At 38.9% G+C, this 26,698-nt stretch overlaps 3 protein-coding genes across 4 annotated transcripts; 2 read left to right on the top strand and 1 right to left on the bottom strand.

The window, feature by feature from the left end:
* Nucleotides 1-29: 29 nt before the first annotated feature.
* Nucleotides 30-26,698, bottom strand: LOC110981683 (ATP-binding cassette sub-family C member 5-like). 2 transcript variants are annotated; one of them, XM_022239472.2, is made up of 25 exons: nucleotides 26,295-26,698; nucleotides 24,684-24,890; nucleotides 24,265-24,426; nucleotides 23,706-23,853; nucleotides 23,141-23,374; nucleotides 22,163-22,336; nucleotides 21,296-21,443; nucleotides 20,426-20,574; nucleotides 19,452-19,559; nucleotides 18,761-19,054; nucleotides 18,151-18,420; nucleotides 17,692-17,895; nucleotides 16,492-17,332; nucleotides 8,412-8,596; nucleotides 7,365-7,511; nucleotides 6,805-6,934; nucleotides 6,141-6,423; nucleotides 5,238-5,424; nucleotides 4,390-4,479; nucleotides 3,596-3,785; nucleotides 3,080-3,239; nucleotides 2,693-2,771; nucleotides 2,267-2,380; nucleotides 1,813-1,977; nucleotides 30-1,390 (listed from the first exon to the last, which is right to left on the bottom strand). In XM_022239472.2, exons 2-25 carry the CDS (start codon nucleotides 24,866-24,868, stop codon nucleotides 1,298-1,300), a joined length of 4,740 nt encoding a protein of 1,579 aa, XP_022095164.1. In that variant the 5' UTR covers nucleotides 24,869-24,890; nucleotides 26,295-26,698; the 3' UTR covers nucleotides 30-1,297. The 2 variants fall into 2 exon arrangements, with proteins under 2 accessions (XP_022095164.1, XP_022095165.1); XM_022239473.2 differs by having other exon boundaries at nucleotides 26,467-26,698.
* On the top strand, nucleotides 9,796-13,098 carry LOC110981685 (epidermal retinol dehydrogenase 2-like). Its single transcript, XM_087145712.1, has 4 exons — nucleotides 9,796-10,733; nucleotides 10,831-11,078; nucleotides 11,198-11,314; nucleotides 12,179-13,098. The coding sequence occupies exons 1-4, from the start codon at nucleotides 10,263-10,265 to the stop codon at nucleotides 12,273-12,275; spliced, it is 933 nt and encodes a 310-aa protein (XP_087001838.1). The 5' UTR covers nucleotides 9,796-10,262; the 3' UTR covers nucleotides 12,276-13,098.
* Nucleotides 13,470-16,369, top strand: LOC110981684 (estradiol 17-beta-dehydrogenase 11-like). The gene is made up of 4 exons (XM_022239474.2): nucleotides 13,470-14,103; nucleotides 14,230-14,477; nucleotides 14,617-14,733; nucleotides 15,214-16,369. Exons 1-4 carry the CDS (start codon nucleotides 13,633-13,635, stop codon nucleotides 15,296-15,298), a joined length of 921 nt encoding a protein of 306 aa, XP_022095166.2. The 5' UTR covers nucleotides 13,470-13,632; the 3' UTR covers nucleotides 15,299-16,369.

Raw genomic sequence — 26,698 nt, 5'->3', positions numbered from 1 at the left:
ACAAAATTTACAAAATGTAATACAATTACTTATACTGTCGTTCAAATTTATTTAATTTATGCTTTGCCGTGATTTACTTAAAATATCTGATTTACCATGAAGAGGAATGAACGGTGACAACTGCAAAGTATTACACATATTAACTTCTTTAATACTGATTAAAACAAAGACTATACCACACAGTGTCTGGAGTATTATTTTAATTATCAAAACAGTATACTTCTTTCAACACTTAGCACATTTGGTAAAACGTTTATGCTTCCAAATTGACCCTTTTTACCATTTCAAAAGTGTATAAATACTGGTAGAATAGGGCCTACGTGTCCTCTTTTTCAGTTAAAGAAACAGACAAACAGAATAATTTATTTTCATTTGAGTTGTTTGTAGGAATGAATGCTTCTCATAAACAAAAAACTTTTTCAAGGTATGAAAAAACACATTGCCACTAATCAAATAATAACTACTGTGCAACTAAGCTACGATCCTGTTTAAGAACATATTTCAAGAAAGACACTTTAATCCCTGATAATAAAACAGAAACAAACTAAATGTCATTAATGTTGAATAATACTGTTTGGTACTACATGGATTTCATTTCATGAGGGAAAAGTAAATGCAATTCTAGAGTATTGGTAGAGCTTTAGATGAGATAGCTTAATGAGATCGTTACTACATATGCCACCAATGAACTTGTATAAACAACCCCAGTAACGGTATAATTAGCATAGCCTTTGAAATGGTCCTGGCTAAAATGGTTCCCTGTGACCAGTGGCATAAATAAAGGAGGATCTGCCCCCCCTCCCCATTTGAAATCTCAAAAGTAGACACCTTTGTACATATTTGCAAAGCCACAGTTAAGTTATATTTTTTAGTGCCTCCTAAACAAGGGGGTTACAGCCCCCCTTGGTTATTCCTCAGAAATTTCACGGTACTTATGCTACTGATCATATCCTGATTATACTTATCAAAATTAAAACGAAGAAAATGACGACGATATTCATTTTTGTTTTTTTAAGAGCTCATTTAATTTTTTAGAAGTAATTTTTTTAATTTTTAAAAATTGTTTTTGAGGTTATTTGTAAGGCCATTTGTAATTGCTTTTGTGACACCTAATTCATAAAAGGCAATTAGTTCGCTGTTAGTTTTGGTTGAAATACAAAAATTAAATATAAACCACTAAAGAGACAGGATTTGGGGTAAGGACACTGTAATAAAGGCTGTATTGTATATCATCATATTTAAAGAAGGAAGTCCGTCTAATCTGATGTCTAGTCTATTTTCAGTTGGCTAGCATATTCTAGTGCGTCTGATCACCCATAGCTGACATCATTGCGGTAAAATATGACGACGGATCAGCCAGTAACTTGGATGGCGAGTCAAATTCCAGAACCTGAGGATACAAATGAACATCAAAATAGTTTCAAATGCTGAACTGAAGCATCAATCATTAGCTGATATAATCCGCACAGCTACTACAGGAAATCCAATATATCCTCATTAATTCTTATGCCTGAAATTTTCTTAGAATGTGTTCATTGAGATTATGAGTCTTTTCTCCTCGTCCTCATCAGTGCTGTCTACAGCTCTGAGTGAAAAATGACAAATTCTCTTGCTCACAAGTAACCACGAATCATTATAGCTAACCAAAGGGTGCTTTTATGACTATATGCCTTCACTGACTGTGTAAGGCCATGTCTGAATGACTTGGCTGCAGCCTGAAATTATACTCCACTCTATTGCTGCCTTAAGCATAGAGCTGTGTATCATTTCAAGTCATAGCCAAGTATTTCGGAGACGGCTTTATAGTCTTACCCTTCCATCACTCAGCACCAGAATCCTGTCAGAGTCCAGAATGGTATTCAGACGATGGGCAATGGTCAGTATAGTGCACTGGGTGAATGCTTGTCGGATAGTTTGTTGAACTAAGCTATCTGTTTCTGTGTCAATAGCAGCTGTGGCTTCATCTAAGATTAAAATCTGAACCCAAATAAAAGATAGAATAAGTAGATATATTTCAGTTATATTTCTACAAAATTACCTAAAACCTTTTACCCACAGAACACAGCTGATGAGAGAGAGAGACACTTTTAGCTACTTAATTAAATGGTTTTCAATTTATACAATACAACAGTGTACAACCCGAACCCATAAAGGCTGCACCAACTTCTATACTGACTGTTTGTGTTGTGCCTGACTTCAGGGTGAGCTCTGTCTCATCCCGGATGGATACCAGAAAAAAAACTTTTGCCATGGACATAATACCTACCTTGCTGTTTCTAAGCAGAGCTCTGGCCATGCACAATAGTTGCCTCTCTCCAACTGAGAAGTTTTCTCCATTTTCGATGACAGGTGCCTGAAGTTGCTGATCTAGACCACTTATCTGCAAAGATAAACAGAAACCAACCTTCGAGTTGCAAATTAATATGGTCGTTTCACAATAGCACGCCTCCAAGAGTTTGCAACGCATTGGCCAATCACAATGCACGAAATTTGTCAACCCAATGCACATTTGGAAATGGTCGACAAATTTTGCGCGTTTTGATTGGCCAGCGTTTTGCAAACTCTTGGTGGCGCACTATTGTGAATCGCTCGTATTAGAGTTCCTCATATAAAAATGCCACCTGTAAAACTCCCAAAACTTTACCTGAATTGACATGAACTAAAGATAATGAATTGTTGAGTAATTTCTAACCGTTTCTTTCATGTAGGTTTTCTCCAGGGCCTTCCATACTTCGTCATCAGTAAACTGGTTTGTTGGATCCAAGTTGTATCTGAGAGAAAACAAATACTAACATTTGACTTTAATGTAGCAGGAGGTCACATACCTGGGTGTTAAACCACCCTGCAATAAGTCAAGGACCTATTTGCATACTTCTTCCAATTACTGAGATTCTAGTTTTATTGAAAACGGGACTTAAACTTAGTAAATCTGATTCCAAATCCCATCTAGTCTGCAACACGGACATTTGAGACAAAGACAGTACAGTCACTGTATGTCCTCACTTGAGTTTGAAAATGTCCTTGTTCAGACACTTTTTTGAGACATTGAGATGTCAAAGTTCATAAAATTTGAAGATACCTGATGGTTCCAATAAACAAGACTGGATCCTGTGGAATAATGGAGAGCTTGGAGCGAAGGTCATACAAGCCGATCTGATTGATGTCTATGCCATCAATCATGATGCTACCATGGGTTTTCTCAACCAAACGATACAGAGCAACACCCAAGGAGGATTTGCCTGAATTCAAAGACAAGATGTCATTAGTTGCATCAGTGTTGTAACAGGACTATAAAAGTTACCAGTTAAAAAAACCACCGACAATGGAGACATCTAGTGTGCTGAGGTACCACACCACATACGCTTCAATCTAGATACTTCTGCTTTTGTTCCTCCCAACTTTTCTTTCTTGATACTTTTGAAGGAACAGCAATTGCATACATTTACTTTGGTACCAAGGTGATGCACTATTCACAGAAAAAAAGACAAAAGGTGACTCAATTATTCCCAAGAAAGCACCTATAGATATAAAAATAACTTCAAAGATTTTCAAGTTGATATATTTTACAATAGGGATATGTAGAAAGTCCACTTACCAGAACCTGTTCGACCAACAATTCCGACTTTCTCCTTGGGTCTGATCTCAAAACTGAGTCCTCTCAAGACCAGAGGAAGATGCTGACGATAACGCATCTTCAGATTCTTGAGCGTAATCCTACCCTCTGATGGCCAGGTTGAAGGGGGCTTTGTGTGTTTGATCGTCCGTGGTGCTTCCTGCTGTAAATTCTGCCAGAAATATTTGAAAATGGAAGTCAATTTAAAATATCCTGAAGGGCCAGAGTGTTGTGTGTTTTTTAGGTGCTCTCCGCATAGGCGTGCCATGAGGTGCGCAAGTATTTACGTGTTTGACACAGAGCACACTGATTATGCGTAACTAATTTATTTTGCCTTGTATGGTCTTCGTGTACACACAGAATGTGTGCAAGAACCCGCTTATAACCACCTGTCTTTCTTTTGCCGATTGGGTTGCACTTCAGCTCGGGGCAGATTGCAATGCAATAATCTAAAGGGAACTTCAAGTCAAATTCATATAAAAGCAGTTGTCTCTGGAACTACAAATATACAGAATTCTAATCCCAACTTCCTTTAAAGTGATACTGCAAATAACCTGTAACAAACAACAAAAGATAGACTTGTACTTAGACAAAAAATGGGCAAAACGGTCCCAAACCCATCAAACTGTGACACAACCAAGGTTGATAATGGGACAGTAAGGTTTATGCAACCAGGGGCCATATGGTTGCCAGGCATGGATTGAATGAATCAAAAACTTTTCATCCCAATCTGCCTTAAGATATTCAAAAATGTCAACGATCTGGAAGTGACATACCTGGATGTAGTAATTGATCCGTTCTACTGAGGTGAATCTTGCATTGGCTTCAGCAGCCAGTCGCACAGTGTGCTGTGATATACCAAGCAACTACAATGAAAATATAAGTAGTTTGATAACATCCAGTGGAAAACGACATTACTCAAAGTATAAGTAGAGGAAAAGATCTGCAAAACTAGGACTGGCTTAACCCTAACTCCCTAGGGTGTATGAAAAATTATACTGAAATTGGAAGATCAGGGACTGCTAGGGTTAGCTTAATAAAAAAATGAAATTATCAATATCAAAGCAAACAGCACATGTTCTTTACTGATAGATGAGATTTATTTGAAAAAGAATGACACCATATAATTACTTTGCAGAACAATTTGTTGCATAACAATCAAGGTCTAGTTTTCTGTTCTTTATAAATACCTCAGACAGTCTCATAATTCAACAACATGCAACTTAATCATGTATTCACATTTAATAATGCCCACCGAGATGTGATAATGCTCTGGCACCTAGATTCGAGACAGTTTACTTTATCCCTATTGGTCAAGAGTCTGTGGGCGACACAGCACACAGAACGCGCCAAGCACTCCAAGTCCATAGATGGAGAATCTTTGGGACAATTTGCACAAGGAATATACCATAAAATGGACAGGGGTGTACTGACGGAAAAAATGAAAGTACAATTCAAGAACAAAACCCTTTGAAAATCTATCATATATTGACTTCTTTTGATTCTGACTAAAAAGGTATTTATGAATGGAAATAAATATGACCTTGGCTAGTCTTAAAGTAACGTTTAAGACCAGCTCAAGCGCATATTTTTTCCCTTATTAACAAAAACAGCAAGCTTGTACCTGATTGGCATAGATAATGGCCAGTCCTGCAGTAGCTGCCGGAATTGATCCATGTGTTAACACCACCAGCAATGCTGTGCCTCCAGTCAGAAGAATGGTGATAAAATCAAAGCGAATGGCAAGCCATCGGTTGGCCAAATAGAAGAGAATCATTATGTTGGTGCTATCATCCAGCTGGACATGGAATCTATACAAAAGAGAAAGAACAAAAGATGGTTTTATGTGATTGGACATGGGGTGACCAATGATGGCATCGGTATGGCTAGACTTCTGACCAATCAAATATGGTTTGGACAAGCTCAGGTTCCACACAAATTGTATTGCACTCAAGGTCCGTAGAATTTGCCACTGGATTACTGAGGTGTCCTTGATTTTTGCACATTTAGGAATGCAGAAGGAACTACTTCATTAACCCTAACCCCCTAAGCTAACCCCCTAGGCTCTTGCAGTTGCACTAGAAAGCATACTGATCCTCACAAAATCCAACAGGTGCATGCACTTGTCTATGTACTTGTACATGCAGGTCACTGTGCCAGACCTGGTGAACTCCAACAGAATGAGCCCGTTGGAGTTTGAGTGATATGGTATGGATGGGTCTATGCAGAACAGGATGACTTGCACTGAACAGTACCAAACCTGACAAAATCAAGCACAGTCCAACAATTGGTACAGCAAGCCAGAGCCTGCACACAACCCTGTATATCCCAACTCACACAGAACCCAACACCATCTCCCTGGGCCTTTCATCCCAAGTCTAAAAAAATTCATCTCAACTTCATCAGGTACAGTACCAAACCTCACAAAACCTGCTATTGGAGTATGGCAGGTTTGGGGTAGTTAGGGTTAAATAGGACACTGAACAGAAAATGAAAAGACTGAGTAAAGTACACATCTGATACTCACCTCTGTGTGAACTCCTTTTGCTTCCTATATGCATGAATTGTAGGCAGACTCTGAACAGTGGTCATGATGTGTGAGAACCATGGCGAGCGAGCTAGATTATCAAACTTCTTGAGCTCACGAAGGCCATGTCGAAAGAAGAAATTCAAAAAGGAGAACACAATGAAGATGATGACCAGGCCAGCAAGAAGGTGTGGAAAAACAAAGGTGACCGTTACCATGCTGAAGACGATCAAAAAAGTGTTGTTGACCAGAGGATTGATGGTGTAGGGAAGGGTAATGTCCACTGTTAGGAAAAGAAAACAACAACCACCTGCATATATTTGAGTATCGTTTGACACTTGAAAGTAAGTTTCACAGAGTTCATAGTCATATTATATTCAGGCTGTGAATTTTGTTTTAATGGAAATCCCAATCCTAAAAAGGCACTTTCTGCCAAATATTTTGCTAAAACGTCTGCCTAGTTACCCAAGCCCACATGTAATATTTCCTTATGTTTGTTAGAAACTTTAATATATATCCTAACCAGTGCACTTATCAAAATTGATAAAAATTGGTATGATACAAAAGTTCCATGTTCTTCATTTTTGATGGAACCAGTTCAGTACAATGTTTCCAGCACTCTGGTTTTACATGTTTTAGTGAGAAGAAAAGCAGACCACCTTACACTCATCCAGGTCTTTGGAGAAGCGATTCAGAATTCGGCCAAGGGGAGTTGTATCAAAGAAACTCATCGGGCTATGCATGACTTTCTGGAAGACATTCTTGTGGAGGTTGGAAGAGGCTCGAAGTGTCATCTGAAAATTAAAAAAATTATAATGAAACACTGGTCAAGAGGCCAGTCTAAATATGAACTAATCTCTGAGGTGACATGTGTACATGGGGGTAATGCATGCTATGAGATCCAATGGTTAAATTGTGCAGTGGACAACATCTATGTTCAGAAGACAGACTTAGAAATGATATCCAAGCAAGCTTGTATTATCAACTGAATCTGTAGAGTTACACGTATGTACAGACACCAAATGCGCTTTGGTAAGGGCATTACGTGTTGCGCCAGAAACACCATTTCTTGCTGATGTAGATCGAGGTACTTCTTGTTCACGAAGTTCCGAATAAGCAAAGTGAATGTACATAGTAAATAATCAGTCACTTCTAGACTGGTTACCAGACCTGAATATAAGCACAAGGTAAATGAAATGGTCTGGTACCGGTGCTTTGACTTACTTTCGCATAAACAAAGCAACGGAATGCTATCACAGACAGGGATGCAGCCGCTGACAAGCCGTACACTAGTTGATATATCCGTAGTCTGGGATTATCTGTTATACTGTCACTTATCACAGTCACATTATCCACCGTAATGGTTGTATTCTGTCAATGAAAGTCATTCATTCCATCAATAATGATCACATGTACATACCAAGTCCAAGACCTGTTGAGTGCTATCCTCACCATGTTATTTTTACACCATGTTATTTTTACACCACCATTTTTACCCCTATTATTTTACCACAAGGTTTTTGCCCTCACAGAATAAATACATACAAGTACGTATATACCCCAAAACCTGAGAATTTCACTATATGCCTAGTGTTGGAATCTTAGCACACAACAGCACTACCCTGCACATGTTTTGTAAGCTAAGATGGATGGGCCACACCACCTTAATTACTGTAGACACTTGCTCTTCCATTTCCACAAAAGATTTTTATGCAGCTGCTCCTAATCTTTGGAATAATCTTCCTCATAAGATTTGTCATGCAACTTCCCTTGCTGACTTTAAAACATTACTTAATATTCATCTTTCCCAGACTTCTCTTGCCTCGTCACCCATTACCATTTCAATTCCCCATTCTGTATTGGGGTTATTCCTCATGTGCCTGTCACACCTGGCATATGCTTTTGCAAGTTCAGAACATATTTTTTAATTCCAAGAGTGATGAGTTAATGCAAGTTACCAGCCAGACAAATAGAAATACTTGTACATGTACATGAAGTTAATTTCAGTGATATTCCAATTGCACAGACCAGGTGTAACAGGGATACAAAAATGTCACACATTTGGTCCCCATATTTACAGAATGACCCACAACACACTTTATTTTATGATACCAGTTGGTGAAAGAATGCTGTGTAAATGCCAGAATTATGTTTATCAAATGTATACCGGTACGTGTGCTATGGTACTCAAAACTACAATAGCAAGTGAAACAAAGATTTGATAAGTCAATTTAATTCCTGGGGTAATAGAAATAGTCTTTTTGGACTCACCCCACTTCCATTATTCAGCCAATGGCTTAACCACCAACTAGAAAACACAGTGAAACCAACAGATACGGCATAGCAGAAAAGCACACCAACTGTAACCAGGAAACCACCCGCTGATTGGATGTAACTATTGATGGTTTCTATGGTGATACCCCGTTCCCCTAGTTCTTCCTCTTCTATCAACTTGCCTGCAAAGAAATCAAGTCATGTCTCCATTAATTAAAAAGATGATGAGGAAAATTGAACAAACTTTAGTAACCGTGAATTTTCAGACAGAAAACACTGATTTGTTAATAAGACTTTCTTAAACGAACAGACCAAACAAATTTTGTATTAATTTTCCAGAACTGCAAGTCACAAAGAAATGTTTAATACACATGTATGAATCCAATCTCTGTATTTCACTGATTTGTTTAAAAGAAAAGCATTTATAATTTGTACCCGTATACATGTTCTACCGTAGAAAGCAGTATGAATATACACTTTGATAGCATGGCTATCAGGTTATCTCCATGACAACATCTGAATCTTGACATTTCAAATATCAAGTAAATGTTTCTCTGTTGTGGTAGGACACTATCTTTATCTGGTGGACATCTCAAGTTGTTAAACACACGTACATGTTTGTTACACCTTCATCTTGAATACTGTATTTTCACCATGGCCCAGAATGATCACATAATGAGGTGACAAAAATGTATGTCACCCTCACCACTGAATTTTGAATCCCACCCCATAGTTCCAACTATAATGTAGGGACTGCTTACCAGACTATTCATTGGTCCCTCCACTACTTTCACCATACAGATGATTATAGACTCTAGTGTGAGCAGAGGACTGCCACAAATTTTTGTCAACAGTTGAATTTTGAAATTTGTTTCTCTGTATCAGTGCTTGTACACAATGTCTACTAAGCTTGAAGACACAGGTATGCAGTTTTTTGCCCAAAATCGGTTTTCAAGATTATAAATTGCTTTGGAGAAAGAGATGTGTAACCAACACAATTAAAACAATAAGATGATCATGCATCAATTGTCCGGGCGTATCAAACAATTTGCCTCAGGTCCTGTAAGTCCCTTGGGTGTAAAAAAATCCTGTCCCAGCAGTGAATAATTTTTACTGTAAATATCTTGATAAGCAATGCGCAACGACCAAGTTAATCACGGACCTTCAGTTAGGTTACAAGACTGTGTATGTAAGGAACAAAGTTGAGTGGTATCAGATTATCAAAAGACTTAACACTGAAGAACCAGCGAAGCAAGGCAAACCAACAAATGTGATATTGGAAGACACAAAAAGAGATCTTCTCACTTGACCTCAATGATACAATACAAAATTGGCTGAGAGCTGCTGAAAGCAAACAAATGAAGGAATATATAGAAATGTCTACAAAGGTATTAGGTCACCTGACTGCCAGGGTGTTCAACAATAGACTATAATCTCTGCATCTGAATCAGAGGACATACATGTACATGTACGTCAAAGCCATTCCACCGATATGTAGAAATGTCTACAAAGGTATTAGGTCACCTGACTGCCAGGGTGTTCAACAATAGACTGTAATCTCTGCATCTGAATCAGAGGACATACTGTACATGTACTTCAAAGCCATTCCACCGATATGTAGAAATGTCTACAAAGGTATTAGGTCACCTGACTGCCAGGGTGTTCAACAATAGACTGTAATCTCTGCATCTGAATCAGAGGACATACATGTACATGTACGTCAAAGCCATTCCACCGATTTTTTATAGAATCCAGCTGGTTTTTAAACAGTCAAGTTTGTCTGAGCAATATCTTGGAGACTTCAAAGCTGTCATTTTTTTTTCACTCATATATCAAAAGTAGAAAGTCATGGCATCCTTCATCAAAATCCTGGGTCTGCTTCTGCTCCCATTTTGGTATTTCATCGAATCTTTCTTCAAAACCTGTCGGGATTTATTTGTGCCTGTATCCTTGCGGAACTTGAAAGATCTTTCTGCGGAGGTGGCTTTGGTGACAGGGGGAGGAGCTGGACTGGGTCGAAACTTGGCCATCCAGTTGGCTGAACTCAAAGTAACTGTGGTAACCTGGGATATTGACCAATCAGCCAATGAGGAAACGGTGTGCATGATACTTGACAATGGCAGCAGTGCATATGCATATACGGTTGACATCAGCAACCCTGAGGCTGTGTATGCTGCAGCAGAAAGGGTCAAAGGTGAAGTTGGTGAGGTGACACTGTTGGTGAATAATGCAGCAATCGGTCGGTTTCAGTCAATTTGGGAAGTTCCAGATGACCTCATTCAGAAAAAGATGAACATCATAGCCATTGCACCTTTCTGGGTAATAAATGTAGTTGAGTTTTATGAGCTAAATAAAGACAAAGTCATGTGTTGAACAACTTTGGTGAAATTAATGGTCAAACTCTTTATTCCAACAGCTTCTGCGAGCCTTTTTACCATCAATGAAGGCTCACAATCATGGTCATATAGTCACTACATCCAGTGCATCAGTCTTCATGGTACCTCTTGGGATGGGTGCACATGTGGCCTGTAAGAGTGCAGCACTTGGTCTTCATCAATCAGTCCAGAGAGATCTAGCCTTTGAAAAGAAGACAGGAATCCACATGACCCTGGTGTTTCCTGGTCCAATGGCTACGACTATGCGAATTGGGCGTATTGTAACTGGGTAAGAATGTATGTACATCAATATCTGCATTCCATCATCACATAAAGGGTTCAATCACAAATAATATTATGCCAGTCAATGACAACAAAGAAGTGTAGTTATGTTTCTTTCTTTTATAGGAAATCCAAAGTGAGGTCTCCTGAAGAAGTTGCTCAGCAAGTTATTCAAGCTATCCGCTTAAACATTCCTGAATACTTCTACAGCAAAAAGATGTTCTTGTTCTTCTTGTTCAAGAAGTGAGTACATGTACATGTAATTTAACAATACATGTAGCAAGACTGAAGTCCCATGAAGTATTAGTTTGTACGAGCAAAGAGTAAATATTGAAGACGCTAGCGATGCAGAGGATGCAAAAGAAAGAAACTCTATTGGTAAGGAGGAATAAAAGGGTGTTATTATACAAATATAACATGGTTTGAGATTGGACAGCTGATGTACCTGTGTAAGTTCCCGAGGAATTGGGAGTTGACAAACTAGTTCCCGAGGTGAAGCTGAGGGAACTACATTGTCAACTCCCAATATCGAGGGGAGCTAACATTGACTGTCCAACCAAAATAAACCATGTTCTATTTGTTTGACCATACCTCATACATATTTTATTTAATAATCTCTGAAAATAAAAACATCATCATGAAAGAAAAGAAGAGTCCAACCCTTTTGCAACACAATCATTTTTTAGTATTTCCATCACATTTTGGACAACCTTCTCAGTGGAGGAGGCATCCTTATTGTCCACAATAATTTCCAGTTCGGCATCGCTCAGCTGAGAAAAACGCTGACTGCCTTTTATGTGGGCCACCATCTTTTCATATGAGTGGCATACTGTTGCTAGGCTGGCACCACCATGAGTGGACAGTACACCAGGGCAACAACAGCAACAAAGAGTCCTTCATGTGGGTATAAACGGCCATTAAATGAAATAATGAAGTTTTGAAGAATTTTGAAAATGGAAAATCTTGAAAAGGACCGGCATCTTGTCTTGCTCACGAAAAATCCGCCTGGCAGCAAGTGGTTAAAAGCCATTGCAAATGGATTGCAGTTTCTACTCTGAGGGTTAAAACTCATGACTAAGTCCTATTTTCTTTCTTATTTCTTTCCAGTTTTATTCCTGCAAAGTTATATTTTCTGGCGTTTCGGCTTGCTGGGGTTACATCGCTCTTCCTCAATAATGCTGCAGAAGACAAGAAGGAACAGTAGACAACTCTGTCATAATCAAAATGGAAGCCATGACTCAAATCCATATAAAGAGGACAAGATGAATTTAAAATCAAAGTATGCTCTATTTTACCAGAAAACACGAAACCTGTAAACAACAATTCTAAATTGACATCTTGTGTGTTTAGAGTACGCAATGGAAATTGGACACACTTTTATTAAGAAGTTTAAAAATGTACAAGCTAATGTACTTTAATGTTTCTGAAATAGACCAACATGTGGGTGCACTTAAATTACAGGGCAGTTTTTGTATTTAATAAAATATCTCTTATGCTGCAGAAATACAAAACCTATGAGTGAGATTTTACAAGACAAATCCTGACAGTTTGATCTTGTTATATATGTAGTCTCCTTATACAAGTACATGTACCAGTAGTTTTGGAGCCCACCAAAATGTAGTTTTGCTTGTCACACTGCAAATTTAAAAAGTGGCCACCAAACTTTAGAATTGACTACCAAGTTTAAAATTACGAGCACTACATTTCCTCTCTGGAATATTTCATCTGTACAACATTATAAATCTTGACAGAAACAGCTATTTATGAATGTGTAAAACTGCTTTCAATTTTTAGGAAATAACAAAACAAATATACAAACAATTAAAAAACTGCCTCTTAAGATGCCAAGAAATGCATGAGATCTGAACAAATAATTCATGGTGGAGGTCCTTAAGTGGGCCCTAAGCCCTGAACTAAAGCTCTGCCTAACCTATGCCTGATTTTTTATATGTACTCTACACGTACACATATATGTTTATTGGGATGTGTAATGTACTGGCATACATACAATGGAAAGAAATGTGAAAATTACATTTCAGAAAACTAATCACTGTACCTTGGAATCTGTTTCAAGACTTCATTTTTAAACATGAAGTTAAAGACAACCTCTGATTGGATCACACAAGTGCAGCCATTAAGCCTTTGATCAACAATGCCCATGGCAGATAACAAATAAACCGACAGAGACAGGAGAGTCTAAAAGTCAAAAGCGAAAAGCATTAACAGTGTTAAAGTAAGGTCGAGGGTCACAGTATGTGGCTGTTCTGTTACATGTACGCGTATTCATTGCATCCAGCATTCCACTATTCTAACCAAAGTCCAGTCCTAAAACCAATAAAAGTAGAAATAGATTGAGATTGTTAATTTTACACCTGATACTTCATACAGCTGATATCAGTAAGCAAACACACATATGAATTGATATCATCAATTATAGAATCCAAGCTGGTTGTTGGGAGTCATTTTTGTCTTAGCCGTTGGGACAACAAATCAGACTTTTAATTGTTGATTTAATCGTCAAGTTTCCTACATGTACATGTATCAATTTTGAGAAGATATTCATGGCATCCCCAACAGAAATACTGGGTCTGCTTCTGCTCCCATTTTGGTATTTCATCGAATCTTTCTTCAAAACCTGTCGGGATTTATTTGTGCCTGTATCCTTGCGGAACTTGAAAGATCTTTCTGGAGAGGTGGCTTTGGTGACAGGGGGAGGAGCTGGACTGGGCCGCAGTTTGGCCATCCAGTTGGCTGAACTCAAAGTAACCGTGGTAACCTGGGATATTAACCAATCAGCCAATGAGGAAACGGTGCGCATGATACTTGACAATGGCGGAAGTGCATATGCATATACGGTTGACATTGGCAACCCTGAGGATGTGTATGCTGCAGCAGAAAAGGTCAAAGGTGAAGTTGGTGAGGTGACACTCTTGGTGAATAATGCAGCAATCGGTCAGTCACAATCAGTATGGGAGATTCCTGATAAAATCATCCAGAAAATGATGACAACCAATGCCCTTGCATATTTCTGGGTAAAATTTAAATTTAAATAAACAAAGATCAAAGCAACACTATTATGTACTACATGGACATGTACACCATGAATTAGAGAATTCTGTGAAATCAATAATCAACTTAAAACTTGTGTTTCTTGACAGCTTCTTCGAGCCTTCTTGCCGTCAATGAAAGAAAACAACCATGGTCATATTGTGGCTATTCTGAGTGGTTCACTGAACATGGTTCCCAATGGCTTGGGTGCATACATCTCTTCCAAGAGTGCAGCATATGGTCTTCATCAGGCTCTCAACACAGAACTACTATGTGAACAAAAGACAAAAATCCAAACAACTGTGGCTTTTCTAGATTTTATAGCTACAGATATGACAGTGGGACGACTGAACTGTGGGTAAGAATTTTCATGCACATACAAGTTCATATTACAGCATTTCTTTCACGCAAAAAGAAACAACTATTAGTTACATGTAGTTGCAAAGGTTTACTCAACAATGACAAACCATCAAGTTCCTTGATATTTTATTTGATAGGACGGCTGATGTGTTGCCACCTCAAGTAGTGGCACACCACATCATTGAAGGTATTCGCTTGAATATTCCTGTGGTGACATCTACTAAGACATCCTTCATGTTGTACTTGTTTAAGAAGTAAGTTCCATACTGTTTATACTCCCAGCAAATATGGAAGGGTACTCCCTAATGGTGCAAACCCCGCTGCATGTACGTGTACTTTCAAAATGGCAAATATGCCAAATGCTGTTAATATTGTAAATGAATAACAATCAAGCAATATAAAAAACACATACCGAGTACATGTACATATACATGTACAATACTCATTAACTCTAACCCCTGGGGTGTATATAAAATCATTTAGAAATTGAAGGATTGAGGACTGTGAGGGATCATCCTGAAGTAAATGACGACAACATCTGTACTCCCATGTGACGCTGTGAATGCAGTACTGTGCACAAATGTCGATACATGTACAGCTTCCTACCGTTTTACAAGGCATTGTAAGATAGAGAAGACTCATTTGACTGTTTTCGGACTAATTAAGCCACACTCCACCTGCACTTTGCTTTAGTTTGAAGCTAATGACCTTTCTCTTTTTTTTCTGGTTTTCAGCTTTATTCCGACAAAGATTTTTTTGCTGCTGTTTCGACTAGGTGGGGTTACATCAATCTTTCTGAATACGAAGGACAAGAAATGATAGACCTTTACTTCGAGCGTGCAGCGTACATAAACTGTGTAGAAAAAAGTACTCAGTATTACAATTACATAAATGCATACATCTGATGTCAAAGTTCGTCAAGAAATAAAATTAAATTTGTTCTATAGCAACAGGTTCCTGTTGCTGTTCTTAACTCCTTTCTGCCTAGCTTTGAGACTAAAATGTGAGCAGAGGAATTAGGAAACCATGTCCAAACAATCTTTGGCCTTCAAAAAAACTTATTGAGTTGAATATGGGTTTTGGACAAATCTTAAGTTTTGACCATGTGTGAATGTGAAGCTCCAATCTTGTGACACACAAAGTCATCTTAAACATTGAAAAAATGGAGCACTAATCCCTGTCTAAAATCTAACATTTAAAACACAGTGTTCTCATCTGGAGTTATTGCTTTTTTGTTAGGAAAATACAAATCTGTTTGCTTTGTTCATTCAGAACATGTCATTCACTCATTGTTCCATTATTAATGATAAAAATTGCATGTAATTTTTTGGCAAACAGTTCTCAAATTGATGAAGACAGATCTGTGAAATCTGTGATTTCTTTTCAAGATAACAAAAAACTCCTGAAATTGTTGAAAAAATGAATGTAAAACTTTGGCTTTGGAATCAGTATTAGAAATGTGTGATACATGTAGTTGCTATTTTCATGTAAGGTAAACAACATTGATGCTTCTTACAAGTACATTCTGCCAATAGCGGTGGAATGATTTCAAAAGTGAGGGGGAGGGGTAGTTATTAATCCATTGGGCATAAGCCATTAATAGGCTGATCCATCGAGCCCCATCCTGATATAAGACTCACAAAAAGTGAGGAGGGCGGGAGAAGTTCCCCCGTCAAAAAGTAGGGGGGGGACAGAGGGTGCACTGGTCCTCCATTTTCCACCACAAGTGGCCTTTGTGCCAAATACAAACCATGGGTTATTTTTATGAGTCATTTCCTGAATTACATGTACACGTAGCTTTATTCAATATCGGTGCATTGACTTTTACCAGTATTAATATGTGGCTGTTTTGGGCACCAAACCAGAATAAGCTAAGTGTTGGAACTGAAATATTCAGAAAGGTCTCATGATTGTTTCATTCCACTGAAGTAAAAACCTGTTACTAGTGACTTGGGTATATACATGCAAATGAACATGTATACAAACACAATAACAAACGGAAGAGTACTTACCACTGTAGAAGATGGTTTCTTCCGACTGTACACCCCCGCCCATACTCCCTGAATCAGCTGAGAGGACTTGAAGCAAGTCCATAGGAAGGGCAACATTCTTCTTGACAGGTGAGGATTCACGACTGACACATTGGTCATTCTGTTCACAGTCCTCCATCTTCTCATCGGAATCATCCTCTTTATCACTCACCACTTCTTTAGCAACTGCATCCTTGATGCTTGCTGATGCCTCATCAAGATGCTTACCATCATCTTCAGTGATGTGATTGAGGCTATTGGATTTATCCAAGTTTGGCTCAAAGTCTTGGCTGTTACTTCTGATTCCTGGAGATTCATTGGTGACGTCATCTGGGACTACAATCATGATTTTTAACGAAGATGAATCATGACTAGTTTGACTGTGATCATCAGGACTGCTTTTTACCAAGGAACTTGGATCACCATGACAATTACTTCTGCCAGTGATGGCATGACCTATGCTATCAGCATTTCCTTGACTGTCATTGTCTTGTCTTAGGTCTGACATTGGTTCACTGGAATCCTTACTTTCTTCATCATCAATGCTGCTGTCGTCTATTGTTTCTTCAGTATGCGAGCAAACACTTGCCTTGTTGCTTGATATGGGCTCGTCAGCATCATTTGTATTAATTTCAGCAATGGAGACATGACTAGAACTTCCTTCTTTGGGATTATCTCTAACATCTTCATCTGCATCGTCACTGTGAAATGTCTTGATGAGACTGCAGTACTCATTGCCGCTCTCCATCAACTTATTGTGTGTCCCGTCTTCAACTATACGTCCATCTTTCATAAGGATGATGCGATCACAACACTTCAGATACTGTGAAGGGTGAAAACCAAAAGAAAAGCAAATTATGAGAATTGGGAGTTGGAGGGAGTCATAAGCAATGAAAGCACTGAAGGGCTTCTAGGACCATTTTGGCTTTATCCATGATCCTTAAAGGCAAGAGCAAGGGCAGTATTTGGATTAATCAACCAAACCATGTGAGCGGGCTTATGGAATACATGGCTCGGCACATTGGTATTTTATGCCTTAGGTTGTTTTGCATCACTGGGTTCCAAAGACTATTGGTTGGTTTTAAAATGAAGTTTGACACAAGAAACACATATTGTGAATCCAAGAAATGGACAATTTCCAAACCACAGTTCCGAGACTCCAAGGCCAAAGTGTTGTCTTACCTGAAGTTGATGGGTCACAAATAGAATTGTCTTGCCCTTCAGGGCACCCTCGATACATTCTGAGAAGATGTGCTTGCCCACATGTGTATCTACTGCAGACAGCGGATCATCTAAGAGATATATCTCCTTATCAGAGTACACTGCTCTTGCTAGGCTAACTCTCTGCTTTTGCCCACCGCTGATGTTGATACCTCGCTCCCCGATCTGAAATTGGACAGGGACACCAAGACAACACATCACACCAGTAATGTAGCTACATGTAACTACTTTTTAGTGTAAGAGTGGGACCAGAAAACCAAGTCTATTTTGAGTTTGATGGCAAGATCCATGCTGATGTGTTCAAGTCTGAGAACCAAAAAGATGGAAGCACAAAATTCACATACGAATACTACTCTTAACTGTACTTTGATACTTTCAGATAAATATGACTGTGATTGGTCACTTTATACGATCCCTTACTTCAGTTTCATCTCCATCTGGTAGGATTTCTATGTCATCCTGTAAGGCACAGGCATTGATGGCTTGATCATACCGCTCCTGGTTAAACTCTGCCCCCATCAGGATGTTCTCACGTAGGGTGACATTCATGATGCACGCCTGCTGGGATACGTATGCAAAGGAGCCGTCTACTGCCACTTTGCCATCTATGAGGATCATACGACTCAAGACGGACTGTAGGAAGGAACTTTTACCACTTCCAATGCTACCACAGATCCCCAACAATTGACCCTGTGGAGAAAACACCCGAGCTATTAGCCCTGCAATATTCACTCATACCCTTGACAATGAAGGGTCATGGTACTGCCTATGATTGATCATCAAATCATGACAGGAAATGCAAAGGATTATGGGGAATCCTTCATATGCATAATTCAAAAAACAACTACAGAAACTGTGAGGCCATAGCAAGGCCTTCAGTTTGTGAGTTAGTGGGCAGTAAGTATCAGTTGGACACAGTTGATGTGTAAGGTTCACAGCAGTTTGTAAAGCCAAATTTAATATTACTCCCATGTGGTGTTTTCAGTAAGTTTAAAGGAAAGAAGCACAATGAACTTCAGAGCTAACACACCTTCCATACATCCAAGTTGATATCAAACAAAGTCTCAGTGACGGTAGAATCATGGTGGATCAGTGGATCCATCTCAGGCCGTTCATTGGCTTGATCATGAAGCCCCGTCTCCTGATTCACTTCATCCTCTGGGCTACCCGCTTGTGTATCTTGAATGTCTTCTTGGAGAACATCAGGGGTACCAGTGGGTTCTTCTTTATCCCAAGCAAAGGTGGCACCTCTCAGGCTGAGTGCCAGGTTGGGGTCACTAGGTTTGTCATGGAATTCTTTCAAGTCATCCATTAGTAGGAGCGACTGATAAAGAACGAGCAAAAACTTTCACCTTTCAGCAATACTTTCTGCATCCATGCAGCTGTTTACAAGTTTGACAAATTACTTTGTAAGATTATTTAACATGCATAATTATTGTTTTCCTGATCTCTTTTCATGAATCTTCCTAATCACACATGATTTATGTTTGTAATAAAACATCATACAGCATCTGTAGAAAGATACAGAAATCAAAATTGGTTGGTTCAGTCAGTAAAGCACTGATACTGCAATGCAGATGTTTGGGGTTCAGGTTAATAACAAGGCATGTTTTATTAGCTATCCAAAATTTCTCAGATCTTCATCAGGGAGGGATTACCTCTTAATGTTATGCTTTTTACCCTGATGAAACAATGGTAGACAGAGAACGTCACTGTCTCACCTTGATTCTTGGAAAGGCCACAAATGTTTCTGTCAAGGATTTGATGGCTAATGGAGTGGCAATAATCATGAAGCGGATGGCATTCAAGATCGCAATGTAGGAGAAGGCCTGTAGGTTAAAAAAGTCACAATTAATGGAGCTTCAAATCTGTGTAAATTCAAACCGTATTTGATTGGTCTGCGAGAAAGGGTGGCAATATCGGAAAGACCTAATGGCTATTGGCTCTGAAAGTCAGCTTTATCATATGAACTAATTTTTATGGAAATAAAAAGCTATTAGCCTACTTAGAGAAGAATAAGTAGAAAAAGTGACTAACTCAGTTGACTGACTCATTGATTGACTGACTCATCGACTGACTGACTCATTGATTGACTGACTCATTGACTGACTGACTCATTGATTGACTGACTCATCGACTGACTGACTCATTGATTGACTGACTCATTGATTGACTGACTCATTGATTGACTGACTCATTGACTGACTGACTCATTGATTGACTGACTCATTGACTGACTGACTCATTGATTGACTGACTCATTGACTGACTGACTCATTGATTGACTGACTCATTGACTGACTGACTCATTGATTGACTGACTCATTGATTGACTGACTCATTGACTGACTGACACATTGATTGACTACCTCATTGACTGACTGAAACATTAACTGACTGACTCATTGACTGACTCACTGACTGACTGACTCATTGACTGACTGACTCATTGATTGAATACCTCAATGATTGACTAACTAAAACCAGGGACTATTATTTTTCAAACTTTCAATTCTGGAGCTAAGAGTTATAACTGCCAGTCACTTGTCATACAACATTTCAGGTACTTTTGGTGGCATTTCCAATAAAAACTGGATATATAATAAATAATTTCAATGCTAAAATTGTCTCCTTTAGAAGTAGTCACAAATACTGGTTAAACATAACTGCTGTGTTTCAATGAGAAAAAGCTAACCTGAGCAGCAGTGATGTTATGTCCAAGCAGTGTGTGCAGGGACAGGGTCAAGATGGAGGAAAGGATGGGTACAAAGGTCGTCAGTGACTGACAAAAAGACTGGAAGAAACCAGCTTTCTCCAACCAACCTTGCTCCCTCTGACGAATGTCTGAAATAGAAGATCAATTTTACATGTTGATTCTGACTCAATAAAGATTTCAAGGCAGTTTAGTCCTTATACAGGTACTTACAATCATCTGTTCCCCTTTCCAAGCTCACACACCGCTTACCACACCCCTGTGCTTCCCTAACCACACCCATGTACATGTACACCTCTGATAACATTTAACCACTTGACACAGGATGACATGTAAACACAAATAGTTTTCATTATTTGTTCCACGGAGGACGTGCATATCATTTAACAATTCTTGTTCATTTCCAAGGTTAACATATAACCACTTGCTGCCGTGAACCCCGTTTCGGGCACCATGGGTTTACACGCAGAGCTGGGGTGTCCGAAATGGGACAAAAGAGCTGGTCAATGTAACAAAAGACCATCCATTCAATGAAATGATGAATTGTTGAAGAATTTTGAAAACTGAAAATCTTGAAAATCGCCTGTATGTGTGCACTGCATTTTTAAGAGCACCTGGCAGCATATGGTTAATGCGGTATGCTTGGCTGGGTCAAAACACAATTACAAGGTTGAAGAATTTGCAGGTAAAAACCCACCCCTGCAGCTTTTTCGGGTAAGAAAAACTGACGTCAACTGGTTAAGAGCACTCCTAATGATACCTTTAGACTTCCTACAACAGAATCCGGTACCCTTTACTCCACCTAATGCAGCCCTAATATCTACTACTTGCACCCCCAGCTAGACTTCTTACCCCCAATGTTAGCTTCGAAGGACTCCTCCCAAGCGTACATCTTGATGAGCTTGATACAGTTGATAATCTCGGACATTAAACGGACACGAAGGTCTGTCACAGTGATGGCATGCTGGCGGTAATGAGCAGTGATCTTCGAAAATACGCCCTTCATTTGGACAACAAAGGAAAAAAACAAATACTTGCTGAGCATAAATCTGAAATATTTCTAAGCATCCAAATTTAAATAGAAGCACCACAACATCAAACATAACAGACATGAATTCTGTATCTCTAATAATCAATGACCACGCACACTAAACCATCTCAAGTACCCCAGAAGTACATGATATCTGAGGCAAACTAATCGGTGTTCCAGGCTTTTATCAATTTTCAACAAGGAGATTAGAAAATGGGATTTCTAAAGGAAAGTGCACAGTCTTGCCCGGGAACACCTGTTGGGATCCTGTAACTATAAATGAACCCCCAAAGTCTACTGCTATTGGTGCTTAATAAGATGACACATAGGTACCTAGCCCTTACTTTTCAATGTTAGCCGTTTTCTTCACCCCAATAGAGGTTATGTGTTATTACGTCCTTAGAGGGCTAGAGCTTTGTATCACCGGTATAAGCTTGAGTAAACCTTTTGTCCATTCATTGTAACTAAATTAAAATAACAAAAAACAACCTCTGTGACACCATGGAGACACAAGCAATACATAGCCTCCGGATATACTTAAAGCAATACAAACTTAGACAGCTTACTTCACTTTCATTTCCAGGAAACATGCGTGCAAATACTACAAACATTCACAACAGAAATTGGATAATAAGCCCAGACCTCAAACTAAGAAATGAGAAAAAGGTTTCCACAACTCGTGACTGTACCTGTAGAGGATAGAAAATGATGAAGACACCGGTTCCCAAGAGAGCTGCTGGTCCAATGAGATAAACTGTGTATATCAGAGCCACAGCTGCTAGCAGGGGACCAGCTAAGGCATGTGGTAAATACAACAGCATGTCAAACAAGCGTTGGCCATCGTTGGCACAAAGATTCACAATCTGTTGAAGACAATCAGGAAAGAATTAACTCCAGATGATAAAGCAAGGGCAAGTTCAGTGACTGAGACATCAATGGTTCCTTATCGGTAAGAGGAACAATATAGATCAAGTCCCACCCCTGCAAAGTTGGTTCTTACTTGCTGTCTTAAACAAACTTCTCTCCTTAAACCAGGAATTCCGTGTTTCTATATACTGTAGGTAAATCATAATAAATGTATGTTTTCCTTGGAAAAAAACCACCAACAGAAAAATCAATATTGTAAAGTATTCATTTTGTCTGTTATGCACGCACCATCACCTACAATTATACACCTACAAGCACTTTTGCAAGTTTTTTGGACTAAGGTTATTGGTATGTCATGAAAAATTCATTAGGTTCAACTGAATCATCTTATTGATGTTAGGGGATAGTTAACATTATTAATTTCAGCCTTTGTCTGGATGATAGACATTCTGGAATAAACAATAAGCAGGGAAAACATGCAATTGGAACCAAATTTGGTATGAAAATGCAAGGTACATGGCCATATGGATTTCTACAGGATTTCTATCCACTTTGTTTTATGTACATGTTCATTATGCTCTTTTAAACTGTTGGAAATTGTAACGAGTCAGACTAAACATGAGAATGAATTAATTTTCAATGACTACCACAACTTTGTAAGCATCCTCATTCAATTTCTACTAAATTGATACATAAACTTGTTATGTAAAACCACCACAAAGCTGATAAGTTAATGGGCAGACAAATTAAAATGTATGGAACTATTTTACTAGTACTGGGAACAACTACCAATACCTCACCTCTCCAATAGATAGTCCCTTCAAGGTACGTAGCCCAATTGTCTTCTGATAAATCAAACAGACAGTAGCAGCCCTGACACGACCACCAGTTCGTATGTTCATGTACCAACCAAAGCTCATGAATGTAACTAGCATGACTTGGCATAGAACCATTAGCCCAGCTAGCATTAGACCATAACCTAGATTGGATGTTTGCTGTTGGCAGTACTCTAACAATAGGCGAACAAGCACAGCCTGTATGGACAAAGGAAAAATGAAAAAGTTGTTGTTATCAAGAAATAAATGATAACCAGATTTTGAAAGAAATCTTGGAGGTGTCAATAAACTAAAAAGTAACAGCAGACATAGCAAGGCAACTATGCAAACAGATATATGTAGGTAAATTTTGAACAATGAAAACAATATCTTCATTTCCAACCACTGATGTCATTACAGCAGTCTTTGTATGCCATTACTACGGTCTTTGTCTTTAAAATTCACAACAGGTTGGTAATCACTCATTTGCCAACCCTAGCAGAAGGTATTACGGATAATTTAATCAATCCTGAGTTCCAAAACTACTCACTGAAGAAACACAGTTTGCCATAATTGCAATGAAAGAACTCAAACAGCTGAAGATACTGCGCTTGACAAGAAACCAGAAATAAACTCGGGCTAAAGATGCTTTCTCTGGTCCTCGATGTTTCAACTCGTTCTGCCATAACCGCTCCAACCTAAAAAGAAACAATGATTTTTTTACAAATGAATCTTCAGGGAAGACATCTGCCTGTTATCTTTCCACCATTGCCCCCACCCCAAAGAGTAGGAGTCCACCCACCCCAATGTGTACACAGTGCAATCTCTGCCTTTAGTACAGGTCTCAAAGTGAATTTTAACTGATTTTTACAAAGTACAGATTATAAAGAAGTTTTATTAATTAATGTCTTTGCACAATCCTATGAGACCTGCCTGAAAAAAACCTGTCTTCTGAGTAAATGCTTCGGAATTTTCGGAGCTAATTTTCACTTTTTAGGACATTTTATCACTTTTTCATGGCTGTTGTAACATTTTAAGGGAAAATAAGTGTTGTCCATATAATTATGGAACTTTTTCCAATATTTTAGTTAAAATATCTAAATTTCCACCTGTCACAGTTGATTTTTGCACTGTCATAAGGCGAGCAACTGAAAAGATCTTCTTTGCTCAGAGTTCCCTTCCATGCCTTGTAGAACACTGGAGTAAGCCAACAAAACCAGATAGTCGACAAGATGTTGGCCTGATCCATGGGACAGTGGTTGGCATGTAGCCTACAATGAAACAAGATATTCATTAAAACTCACACAAAGAGGTGCATGTACATATTCTCTGCCACGATAACTGGAAAAGAATCTTGCAGCAGTTATTTGTCAAAGTCATGCCAGAGATTCAATACATCAGAGCAACTCATGGTTAGATGAAGGCTTTGAGCTGTTTGTGCTCTTTAGAAAGGCAACTTCCATGGGTGTATAAAATGAATGTCATACACCCCAGGTAGGAATTAGTAACAACTGACAACCAAACTTACTTGCGCCGTTTAGTTTGTGCTTTCCTGAAGAATTTCTGAAACCTATAAACCTGAGGTGGTTCTTTGGTTGTGACTTTTGGTTCCTCAAAGTGTGCAACATTTTGTCCACTCGGTCTAGTTCCTTGTTTCTCCTGTCTATTCTGCATGGGGCTGCTGATATTCTTGCAAGTTTTGGATGATGACATCACGAACGTTTCACTTCTGTCTCTGAATGCATACAAATGTACATGTAAACTTTACATAAGCATAATGACAGGCCTATTTAAATTACATAGGCCTACTTATTACCGCAAACTCATTGGTCAAATTTAGAACAAAGTAAAAAGCAAACAAACAAAACGAAAAACAGTGGTGACCTACTCTCGAGGCCTATGTCTGTATGTGCCAAGCCTTGCCTAAACATGTTACTGTGTGAATAACACATAATATGACTGGCATGACTAGGCCTACATGTACAAAATATGCAGTTGTCTGGTTGTGGTACATAGTCACCACCCCCAGACGTGCCAGAACTGTGGGATTTGTCGCCCGCTGCATGCACGTGGGACCACAAAAGACGACTAACCCTTCAGGCCTTCTTAGTTCCGGGGCAGTGTTCCCCAAGAACCGGGTCCAACGTCTGCCCTAGGACCCCACAGTTCTCGGGCTTCTGGGGCTTACAGTTATACTACATACCTGAAAACAGCAAAAAAACAACTGGAAAACACCAAAAAACACTGGAAACCTACCGAAAACCACAGGAAAACTACTGAAAAACACCCTTAAGACCACAAAATACCTGAAACACCGGAAAACACCGCAACTACCGGAAAACACCCTAAACACCGGAGAACACCTTATGCCTGAGCAGATTTGACACGTTCATGTGGAAAACAGAAATAGAGTTACATTTTGTCCCACACATAATGCGCATATTTCACACACGGCTGATCTTGTCGTCATATTCCGTATCTATTAATCGGAGAATGTATTTACATGTATGTTGCGTCAACCTGATTCTGACGTGATTATACCGGGAAGACTAGGATGATGCAGTTTCACAAGTCGGTGCGTGGCAATTTGTACCTATGCAACTCCGTGCACGGTTACAGGCTGACTTTGAAAGCCTTTTGAAATGTTTTTCCCGTCTTGCTCACTTATCCGTGTAAATTTCATTTGTTTGGATTTATGTAATATAAACATGTTACACTTTCTAAAAGAATTTATGAAAGAAGTGAATATGTGACATTGTAAAGCATACACCATTTCGTGGAGAAAATGCACGAGAACATTACTACTTGATCACACTCCTGGATGGCGTGCTTGAAAAACTTACTTCCCAAGGACAGATGATGATGTATCCTCATCACTGACTGACTGAGGAAATAACATGCAACAGTGGACACGGTGGAAGGTTTGTAATTCACTAATTGGTTTTCGCGTTGGTGTTTTTCAGTATTTAGGTTGTTTTCTGCCAATTAAGGCTTAGTGTGTTTTTCGGTGTTTAGGGTGTTTTTTATGGGTTTTTTTTTTTTTTTGTATATTACGGTGTATTCCGGTATCGTATAACCCGGGACTTATGCACGGAGCATGTCATCACCAGCTTCATCATGGGATTAACAAGTTACTCACCCCAACAATCAGTACACAGTCTTCCTTTTTCTTCGAGAAACAAAACCCGTAAAGTAGATCATTACACTGGTCAATTGCTACATTGCTAGTTCCATTGCACAAATGAAAGAAAATTATTACTCAACTTCACTGATAAAATCAGCGAGTACGTAATACAACTACTACAACTTACAAGTTACATGTAGTAATAGTACGCGAGCGCGCACCATCATGACGCCTTCACTTTCACAGCACACTGCCCTCAACGTCCAAGATTAGTCAATTCTTTCTTTGCGCTTAAATTTTGCCTTACAGTAATGCGGTAGCGTGGCGAAGAGTAATCTGGTGATAATCACTGTTTCCATGGATTCATGAAATTTATTTTGAGATATCAGGGGTGATATAGTGTGTTACTGTATGGAGAC

The sequence above is a fragment of the Acanthaster planci genome, linkage group LG14 (genome assembly GCF_054643075.1).
Source record: "Acanthaster planci isolate LZ-2023a linkage group LG14, COTS_SCS, whole genome shotgun sequence".
In the NCBI taxonomy this organism is placed as follows: domain Eukaryota; kingdom Metazoa; phylum Echinodermata; class Asteroidea; order Valvatida; family Acanthasteridae; genus Acanthaster; species Acanthaster planci.
The sequence above is the reverse complement of the archived record's forward strand: the minus strand, read 5'-3'. Positions and strand labels throughout refer to the sequence as shown.